The 11,262-nt window shown below is 33.3% G+C and overlaps 1 protein-coding gene across 1 annotated transcript; it reads right to left on the minus strand.

The window, feature by feature from the left end:
• Nucleotides 1-1,623: 1,623 nt before the first annotated feature.
• LOC128224210 (surfeit locus protein 1-like) lies at nucleotides 1,624-11,258 on the minus strand. The gene is made up of 9 exons (XM_052933979.1): nucleotides 11,136-11,258; nucleotides 10,356-10,517; nucleotides 9,098-9,219; nucleotides 8,189-8,374; nucleotides 7,126-7,201; nucleotides 5,832-5,879; nucleotides 5,437-5,578; nucleotides 5,024-5,105; nucleotides 1,624-3,200 (listed from the first exon to the last, which is right to left on the minus strand). Exons 1-9 carry the CDS (start codon nucleotides 11,178-11,180, stop codon nucleotides 3,098-3,100), a joined length of 966 nt encoding a protein of 321 aa, XP_052789939.1. The 5' UTR covers nucleotides 11,181-11,258; the 3' UTR covers nucleotides 1,624-3,097.
• Nucleotides 11,259-11,262: the final 4 nt, after the last annotated feature.

Raw genomic sequence — 11,262 nt, forward strand, 5'->3', positions numbered from 1 at the left:
GTCAATGGAGTCTCGAAAAAGGTTAGTGGTGTGGCTCTAAGAGGGTTTTACAAAATGTCCACGTGATTGGCCCATTGAGGCAACAGTAGTCGAGCTATTATATCATTTCGGCCACTCGGTATGTTTTTTCCTCAATACAAAAACGAGATAAAAATGAAATATGTCCTTAGTGCATTGGCAATTATTCTGATTTCAGAAACATGCCCCGTAACTAAAATTGCCATTTATTTATATTGTTTTGCAATCTTAGTCATCTAAAGGTTAACGAGAAAAGATGGACTTTTAAAAAACACATGAAAAAAACACACATTTAACTGGGTGCTAAAATAAACGGCTACCAGACAAATCGGCCCCTTACCAAATCGGCCCCTAGCTCAAACGGTTACCTTTTCGGCCCCTTACCAAATCGTCCCCATCCCGTAGACGTTTCGGCCCCTGATTACCGAGACGTTTCGGCCCTTATTTTTATTTTATTTTTTTTATTTCTAAATACATTGTATAAGTAAAAAAACATGTTATTTCATTTTTTATAGACAAAGCTATATACATGCATACAAAGGTATAGATAAAAATAGATTGAAAGAAAATATCTGTACACTTGAAAACATATTTTTATTTTATTTCTAAATATAAGTAAAAAATATATAATTTCATTTTTTTAATTTTAATAGACAAAGCTATATACATGCATACAAAGATATAGATAAAAATAGATTTAAAGAAAATATCTGTACACTTGAAAACATGTAAAGATTTATTCACGAGATATTTTTATAAGACGAACTAGAGTTGAAGAAGAAATGTTTAAACTTCATTTTTTTTAAAATAATTTTTAAATATTATACATAACTATATTGCTAATATTATGTATAATGACATGTTCATTGTCTAACATCAGTCTTGACCAAACACCTATCGCCCGCCGTAGATGGCACCAACATTTTTCAGGAACTTCTCGCAGGTGACCTTATGCGAATCGTATGAGTCCCACTCATCCATGATCCTGGCGATGATGTCTCTGTAATGCTCTCGACATAAGTTATAAATTTTATGAAATTCAGTTATTTATATTCAAATCAGGTAAGGATGGAAATAACTATTATTATAACTTATATTGAATACATATGCAAAACCATACTGGCTTAAACGGTGTTTTAGACAGACGGTCTTATGGCGAATTGTCACATTCCACAGAGGTATCAGCAATTGTGACACTTTGTGTTTACAAGCTTATAAATACGTCTACAAGGTTTGTTCCGACTTTCCCACCCGCTAATTCTCACACTTAAAGAGTAATACCAATTATCTCTTCGCACCTCAAACAGAATATTATTTCACTTTAAAGACAATTATTCATTTACACGTCTTTGAATGTCTTTTTCACACCCACAACACTAACAGTTAGCCTTGCAAAAAAGAACGCATGGTTTAAAAAGACTTTAATGATCAATTAATAATTAACAGTTATAAAAAAAACTTAGATTTTCTAACATTTTATATTAAAAATCAGGGTTAATAGTTATTTAGATTTTAATTATATTATTTTTATCAGTCATATCAATGTTTTTCATGCATATTTGTCTATTTGTAAATTTAAAGATTTCATTTACAACTAATTTACAGATCTCATTTACATTTATAAGACGACCTAAAATGTTTTTCTTTATACTCGAGATAAAAAATAAAATAAAATTAAGGGGCCGAAATGTCTCTGTTGAAAATCACTAAGGGGCCGAAACATCTCGAGTCATTTTAATTAAGGGGACGAAATGGCAGGGCCGAAACGTCTTAGGGCCGATTTGGTAGTAGGCAGATTTGGTAAGGGGCCGATTTGTCTTGCTCCCAAATAAACGAAGACAACATATTTAGCCAATGAATTTTATTTTTTGCATCAATAAATATGAATATTTAACAATGGTTCTATGAAAAACCTTTTTTATCTAATATCACACAAATTTTTTGGTTTATAATGTACATCGACTCCCGCGTCCAAGCGGAATTTCTTCGCACTAACGCTAGCAATAGAACACAAAACTAGAAATGTGTCCATAGGACACGGATGCCCCCACTTCGATTTTTTGTCACAGAAAATAAGCCATAATGATTATTCAGGATAATCTGCACATATAGGATAAGTTAAGTTGAGTTGGGTTTTACGGCATCGCAAGACTGTATAGGTTATATGGCGCCATTCAGGCAGGAAAAAACTTGTTGGATCCACATTGGACACATACTTTTCAAGAATTAGATTGAAAACATATATTTTTGAAGTATTTTTGGCAAAAAAGGGCCGTAACTCCTAAATGACTAAAGCGATTTCCATGACTATCGAACTTGATCAAGATATTATGGTCACAAACATGTGTTTAAAGTTTGGTGAGGATTGGACAAACAGTTTTCAAGAATTAGATTGGAAACATATATTTTTGAAGTATTTTTGGCAAAAAAGGGCCGTAACTCCTAAATGACTAAAGCGATTTCCATGACTATCGAACTTGATCAAGATATTATGGTCACAAACATGTGTTTAAAGTTTGGTGAGGATTGGACAAACGGTTTTCAAGAATTAGATCGGAAACAATCTTCGGGACGTACGTACGTACAGACAGACAGACAGACAGACGTACGTACGGACAAGGGCAACCCTATATGCCGCCACTTTGTGGGGGCATAAAAATGTGTGACTTGATTGCAACAATTACGTCATCAAAATATGTCAATGCATTGCATACACATAAAGTTTAGTTGGAATCAAATTACAATACAGTGAATTTTAAATACACATCAGAACATATATTTTTTAAATTTCAATAATACACATAAGTATTCACCTTTCTTTTCTTCTCCTTGTATAATCACCTACTTTGATTATGTCTCGTAACTTTACAAAAGATATAAATATGGTTGATAGGTCAGTTATATTAATAAGGCAGCCCAGAAAGACCAGTTGACCACATTCTATACATAAACAGCATATATTTTCACCTTTGACACGATATAAGTTCTTTAGAGGACATTTAATACAGTCTTCTGGAGATGGGTTCAATTTTAGGTAGAAACAACACTTCTAGAATGATCCCAATTGACAACAGTGTTACTATTTATAGGACTTGATCTTGGACCTGAAGGTGGTAATTCCCTCTGGTGGTTTTCTCATGTATTTTGCCCAGAACATGAATGTTACAACTGCACCACAGAACCTGTAAATACAACCAAACATGTGTAATTATTAGAGTAGACCATCTCTTGTTCAAACTCAACCATAATAAAATTTCACAGCCAGCCATGTGTGTAAGGGCTAGTTCATTTCAGTATATAACCCACGGGGGTCAAGGCACTTTTAAATTATAATACAACCCTACGGAAGCAAATTAACCCTTTTGGAGTCAAAATTATTGAAAAAAACACCCCTAATTTCGGCCCAAAATGGACTCTTGAAAAACAACACAAAGCCTAATACTAAAGATAGGACGAAAGCCACCCCCCCCCCAACAAAATGGGGTAAAAAAGTGTGTTCAATACAAAGTTTATAACAGTACAATAAAAATAATTGCTTTCCCCCAGTGGGTAATATGTTTTACTGGAATTCCGAATAGCCCAAAGGTCCAGGATTCAATTTCTTTAACAGGATTAAGCTAAGTTCACTACTTTTGCATAAAACAATTTGTATTTTTGTATGATGAACTCAATTTATTTAAGTGTTAAAAACCCCAAATTATATGATTTGTGTACAGATAGAAAAATAGCCATTATCAATAGATTTTTTAAGAGACACTCTAATTTTAAATCAATACACATACACATGTCTAACGAACAAACTTTGAGTGATAAACCTTTCACTACTTACTAAATAATGCATTTACGGAAAATATTAATTACTTATAACATGATTGTATTTAAAAGCTGAAAATGCATTAATATTAAATTACTGGTGAGTGCTAAAAGATTTACAGTTGTGACCTATAGTCTAAAGGTAAAAATACTGTATTTTCTGCACCTTTTTTTATAAATTAAACACAGTACCCTTGATAAGAACCATTGTTTTCGGTACATCTTATTTTGGAGTAAAAGTGTAATCTTTAATTGAGGTAAATGGACACCAATTCCCAAGTCAAAATAGTGCAAAATATATTGCACCCTCCCTTATATGTGTACAGAAATCAAATGCTTCTTTTTGGTTTTGATCGCTTACATTTCATTTTTTGCATCCATCTGTATTGTGCACCTTAAATGGCTGGTGGCTTTCCTGAACTGAGTTTATAGAATTAAACAGGATTACAGTATACTCATTGTAATTTTACCATTACCTATTTAAGGCTGCACTCTTACTCCCAAATAAGATTTACCATAATTAATACAATTGTTGTAATATGCCAAAAAGGATAAATAAATGTCGAAAACAATGGTTCTTTTGAGTGATAGCAAGTTTAATTTGAAAGGAAGATGCAGAAAACATGGTATTTCTACCTTATGAGACGATAGTAGATCACAGTTAATCTTTTAGCACTCACCAATCATTTAATATGTTTATGTTTTCAGCTATTACCTACACGGTTACAATCTTGTTATCAGTAATTAAGAGTGTCCATAAATGCATTATTTATGTTTGTTATACATGTGTGCATTTTTGTATGTACTGATTTTGAATAAGGGTGTCACTTTAAGTATAAACCTAGATTGAATAAGAACCAGCTGAGCAACTGGTCATAAGAGCATTTGGACTTTAAAAAAAGGTAATTATTTTATTATAATTACGATAAGTGATTTAGATTTGGTAAAATCAAGATTAAAAGTAAGAAATTAAGTTAAAAGAAATAACCAACTTAAGCTTGTTATGTTAAAAAACTTCTGCGAAACTTGGGTCAGGACTTGTCTGAATTGTATGTATTCTTTCTGCCTTTTGGTCAAGCCCAACCAAGAACCCCATTTCTCATCTCTTTTTTTTTATGAACAACATTGAAACATTTTTTTTACAATTTTGTTGGAGATATTGACCAAAAATTGTTAAATCCATTTTACTCACCAAAAGCCAGCATATTCCAAATGTGTGTTCCGAAGTTCAATTGTCGGAGTCACAATTTTAGGACCATTTATTGGTAGTTCCCCTGAAAAGTAATTACCTGTATATACATAAATGATAAAGCAAGGGTTTACAGATTTTTAATTATCATAAGATTTCATATGTAACATTAGTTGCAAACCAATTATAACTAAATTGCTAAAATTTAACATGCCAACAAATTGTGCCAATCATACAAAATTTGGTGGAGGAGAAGTTGTTTGAAAGAAAATGTTGACAACAGACAGACAACTGACTATCAACTAATCAGAATATCTCGAGTTGAGCACTTTGTGCGCAGGTGAGCTTTAACACAAAAGTTTGTTTTTCTATAATTTAAATTTCAATGTCACTTGAGCATATCGTTAAAGTCCCACCTGCTACATAATCCAGCAAAACGGGAGATGTTCCACACGTCTCAGCTAGTTGATTGAGGTCTCGTACAAGATACACTTTTTGTCCCTGTTGCATTGTGGGCTTCTTGAAGTCGCCCATCATCATGTATGCTACATTGGTTGTCTGAAATAAACAATAGGAAATCACTAGTTGATCAAATGAAATAAATACAATTTTGACATTGAAAAACAAATATGTATGCAAGGATTTGTAAAAAAATCTGGGTGTTGTTATAATTATGTTTATACAGCTTCATGACCATCAATGAAACATAAACACATTAATTGCTTGAAATCAAACCTGAGGTGACTCACTTAGAAGCCAGTATGTTTATCAAACTATTAATTAAAATATAACCATAAAAACCAATACTAACCACTTGGTCATGCCTCACTTGACCAATTAATTCCACTGTTGTGTTCACCTGAAAAATATATATATTTTTAATTTAGATGGCATTGCTTTAAACACACTGAAAGAATTTTGACATAGCGGTCATTGAAATTAGACTTTCGGATGAACAAGCCCGAATTCTTATACTATTGCATGGAATCATATTTTTGGACAAGCCCTGCTATATAAAATTCAGAATTTGAGCAAGCCCGGAAGACATTTTACCAGCGCAGGGCTTGCAGGCTTGTGCTCATTTCAACCACTGCACAGTGACAAAATTTGCGTACATGAAAATGAATTTTTTAACTCACTTTTCCTCTTAATTCCAGGGTGAGTCATCATCATGTAATTTGGCCTTCTTTAAAACTATTTCTGGAGTCATTTTAAAACAGGTACGTTATTTCCTAATGAATGAAAAATTTGGCAGGGATGGGTTTTTTAATGGCAAAAGGACATTTGGCCAATACATTAGGAATAATACAATCAAAACACTGATAGACTTGAATGGCTTGAAAACTAATGAATTAATATGTAATATTTATCTTAGTTCCCTCCCCTGTAGTAGCTTACATATAGAATTACTATGCATACTGATTTTACTGAAACACATGATTTTCAACTCCACATTGACAAAGTTGAATTGTTGGTCTAAATAAAAGTCTTGCACTAAAGCTGAAACTTAGTAATTACTATTTACTTCAATGCAAAACGTATATTTCGGACTGGGGGTATTATATTACAAAAATATGGGCCTCTAACATACTTTGTCATAAATTGGCATATTTTCCTTAATAAAATTTCCTTAATATTTTGGAATTAACTTAGTTTGGAGTTACCTCTCATAATGATCAGAACCTTGTTATCCTGTAATAGGGGTTCAATCGTTACTTCCCTCCAAGTTACAAAATTTGACAACAGATCTAAATTTGGATAAAGCATACGCAGCAGAAAAAAATGATGAGAAAAATCAGGTATTAAATCTATGATTTCCTATTCAAAGTAGGTAAATGATACAATCTTTTTGTAATCAGTCTAAAATGAACTTGGAAATATTGTCAAAAACTGAATATGTTTGTCAATTAACTTAAGGGCAGGAAGGGCATTATACCGTAAACATGCTAATAAAAATAAACCCTGTGTTTAGGATGTGAAATAATTGCATAAATAAAGATCCAAAAACCCATGAGTCCTGGTGATACATGTAAATAAATTCTAGGGGATTCCCTTACTCCTTTGGAGAGATGACATGTATGCATAAGAAACTATTATAATAATACCTGTCCTTTTTTTCGACCCTCCTCACTTTGAAATTGCCCTTGTATTAACCATCCCCTATTCACCAAAATCGTCAGACTGTAAACATAGAAAACATTAATTCACATCAATTAAAAATATTAAAAACTCACGTGTACATGTTTGGTTATAAAGATGTATGAAATACAAGAGAAAATACTTTATTGGACATTAACTAAAGTAAAAGTTCTTAACATTAAATGCAAAAAGTATCACAGTACTGATTTGGGATAATTTTTTCCCCCGAAACAATTAATTGTCCAGCCTTTATGATTATTTTCATACAATAAAAAAGCTTAATTCAAAGAAAGCTTTAATATTGAGCTAGGAAATACTAATAAATTCCCTGACAGTGACCAATTTATCAGCATTATTGAAATCGCACAAGGTTGCATCATAATAACAGGTCATTTAAGACAATTTAAATGAGAAAGTTAGGCACTTGACAAGATTCTTCAAATACTTCCATTAAAATAATGGGTTCCAAAATAAGAAAGGCACTGCCCCGGCATTCCAAAATGGTGGTGGGGGGGGGAAAACAATGTAATAGCAATTGTTTTTGTAGATGTCTCATTTAGTTTCATGACATGTTTCTCTCATGCAAATCTATGACATTTGGAAAGAGAAAAGAATAGCGGGACATACACAAAAAATACCTAGTGTGACCTTGACCTTACAATGAGCTGGTTGTAACATGCGCTCTGAACATTGTCCCAATATGTGGTCATTTGCAGGTAGTTATAATAATTTAAGAATCCTTCAAGCAGTTCAAGAGATATGGAGCAGACACGAAGTATAGTCATCTGCCTTTTGACCTCTAAGTGTGACCTTGACCCTAAACCAAGCTAGATGAAACATGCGCTTTGAGCATCCTTTCAATATGACAGACACATGGCAAGTAAATACAAAATCATTCAAGTGGTTCAACATATATGGAGTGGAAACATATTGTGACAGACAGACAGATGGACAGACAACTTGAGCCAAAACAATATGTCTCCCCATTTAAAGGGGGTTGGGGAGGGGGGGCATAATTAATAAACTTACTCTCTTCCATCCACTTTAAATGGAGTAATCACGTGTACACCAGATGTTCTTTCCTGGGCCATTGGTTGTATTTGACTAGCACTGAATTCTGTTCTAGGCCCGAGATACACCTCCCTGGTGTAGTCAAACTGTCCGCGCACCTTTATCGGCTTGAACTCCATGTCAGGGTGATTCAACTCTTCCAAACTAAGATAACAGGTAAGAGGTATGAGTTTAAACCAACCTATACATTTACAGCCGATTTGTAACAACATGTTTAAATGCTTAAGCTAATCACTGTAAAACATTTATCTAGCTTACACCTCATTTTGAAACAAGTCAAACGATAATTCTTAACATATAAAGGGATTTCAGTTAACTGTGACAAGCTTATAGTGTGCATTTGATGGTGGTGGTGGCAATAATGATGGCAACAACAACGATGATGGCAGCAACACTAACAACAACAACAATGATGATGATGATGATGATGATGATGATGATGATGATGATGATGATGATGATGATGATAATGATGATGATGATGATGATGATGATGATGATGATGATGATGGTGATGACAATGATGTTAATGGTGGTTGTGTTGTTGTAGTTGCTGTTGTTGGTGATGATGATGATGATGATGATGATGATGATGATGATGATGATGATGATGATGATGATGATGATGTTGTGGATGATGATGATGATGATGATGATAATGATGATAATGATGATGATGATGATGATGATGATGATGATGATGATGATGATGATGATGATGACAATGATGTTAATGGTGGTTGTGTTGTTGTAGTTGCTGTTGTTGGTGATGATGATGATGATGATGATGATGATGATGATGATGATGATGATGATGATGATGATGATGATGATGATGATGATGATGATGATGATATTGAACCTTACTCATCTGGAAGAGGTACAGGCGGTGTGTTGAACCTTGATTTCAACTTCTCAATCAGGTTTTCTTTCCATTGTTTCCGTTGTATCTGCCAGTAACACAGGTACAGGGACAGAGCAGGCAAAGCCTAAAAGAAGTATTATGAATACCCTAGATAATTTATATATATAATTTACAATAGATTTGTATACTTCTAGCCATGTACATGTATGAACAGGTGACAGTAAAATAGACATTTAACAAAAAATATGTATTTTCTGGCTGTTTAATTATGTAAATAAACAGCTGAAACATCATTTAAAGCTGTCCTCTCACAGATTGAACATTTTGACAACTTTTTTTAATTTTTTGTCTTGGAACGAACCATTTTTTGCGAAAATGCATGGAAACCAGTTATATAAGACTGCTGACAAAATTTTAGATCACAGATTTTTATATTGAAGTTCAAAAATTGATGTTCTATTCATTTTTCATAAACCGTTAATAACGATTTAAGCCATAAAACCAAAATCTTCAAACGGAGAAATGAAAATCTGCGATCTGAATTTTTGTCAGCAAGATTTTATGATTGGTTTGCAGATATTTACGCAAGATATTTCCAAGACAAAAAATAAAAAAGTTCTAAAAATGGTAAATCTGTGAGAGTGCAGCTTTAATAAAAAAAGTGAATCTACTAAAATGTTTGGCCTTATTAAAAAAATCCAGAGCATTGTTATAGGGTTGAATACCATAAGTTTTAAAACAGTACAAATATTAGTAATGACATAACATTATAATACAGGTAATACGGATGACAGAGTATTTTTTTACCATACTGACTGTTTAAAAATAGTCAATTGACTTTTGTTATTACGAACAGGGTTCTCATATTTAGTCTAGGTATATGTTTGATATGTTTTTGTATTTTTTTGTTAATCAATATGCCTTTGCATCAAACTTTGATGTCAGTTATATTCATGAACTACAGAACTTGTGTCAACTTTATTAATAGGTATACTTTTTATAAATGCAGTTAAAGATGTGTACTAAGATGCCCTAAATATGCAGGAAATGAAGGGTCAAATGCCCACAACCATTTTACATGATGTAGCTTGGGGTTTACTTTCTATTGTGTCCAGTTCAACCACAACTTTTTAAAAACCCTGTACTAAAATAGGAATTGGAAACAAGAATTCAGGTATTCGCTGTTTTACACATGGACAGTCTAGTGACCCAAAATTCAAGAACACTATTATTGACTTGATAGAATGACATGTAGCTTACCAAGAAATAATACCTGCCACTCTTAAAAGTGACTTCCTGGAAGTCTGGCACCTTCCTTGGTTTCTGGCAATACAGTCTTCTCAGCACGACCCATTCCGATCTGGAGAGTGATGGTTTCCATGGCAACAATCTCTTTGCAACCTTACAGAATGGTATGGATACCTGTAAGTAGCAACATAGTTTTTAGAATAATTCATTTTTACAATTTAAAAAAAAAAGCATACATGTACATCAGTGGTCTTGGTAAAAATGATCTTGTCAATTTGTCACTGCTGTCAAGGGTAATTAAAAACATAATTTAACAATGGCATGAATTAAAAAAAATTGTAGCAAATACACATATATGACAGTTCCAGAAGAAACTCAGAGAATGTCAATGACACAGCAATGCGTTCAGTAAAGATATTTGCGGCGAATGTTTGCTGTTTGGTTTCCCGCCTTTAACGTGTATGGGCTGCGTTGCAACAGGGATACAAAACAAAACGTTTGTGAGCGTTTTGTAAACTGTCGCCGTACTGAACACACTGCTGGTGTGCAGGTCGGGCGTAGTTACAAGGGTTATTTGATAGTCAGAATGGTTTTCACCATGAAAAGTTTATCACCATTCGTGGGCTTAAATGCTCCAACAATTAGCATTAAGGGTTTAAACTTAAAAAATACAGCAGTTTCCTACTTATTTCCATCCGAAAACATATATCCGAAATTCCAACAATTATGTAAACATTATGATTCAACAAAAAATATAAAACGTTCAGTAGCGAAGTTCACATATAAGGGTACCTTATCACTTTTGCATACCAACGGCTGCATGACATGACGAAACATTATAAAAATACAACAAAAAAAAACTATAAAAACATTGATGGATTTAGTAACCGGCGTGGGTGAAATTTACAGTCTCACCGGA

Source organism: Mya arenaria, chromosome 17 (genome assembly GCF_026914265.1).
Source record: "Mya arenaria isolate MELC-2E11 chromosome 17, ASM2691426v1".
Lineage (NCBI taxonomy): Eukaryota > Metazoa > Mollusca > Bivalvia > Myida > Myidae > Mya > Mya arenaria.

What these genes read in the sequence shown, in the direction of transcription:
- LOC128224210 (XM_052933979.1), bottom strand. Translation starts at nt 11,180, where the DNA reads ATGTTTCGTCATGTCATGCAGCCGTTGGTATGCAAAAGTGATAAG. An exon ending in TTTAAAGTGGATGGAAGAGA is followed by an intron (nt 7,202 to 8,188) that starts GTAAGTTTATTA and finishes CTATGTTTACAG; the next exon opens with TCTGACGATTTTGGTGAATA. An exon ending in AAGTGAGGCATGACCAAGTG is followed by an intron (nt 5,579 to 5,831) that starts GTTAGTATTGGT and finishes TGTTTATTTCAG; the next exon opens with ACAACCAATGTAGCATACAT.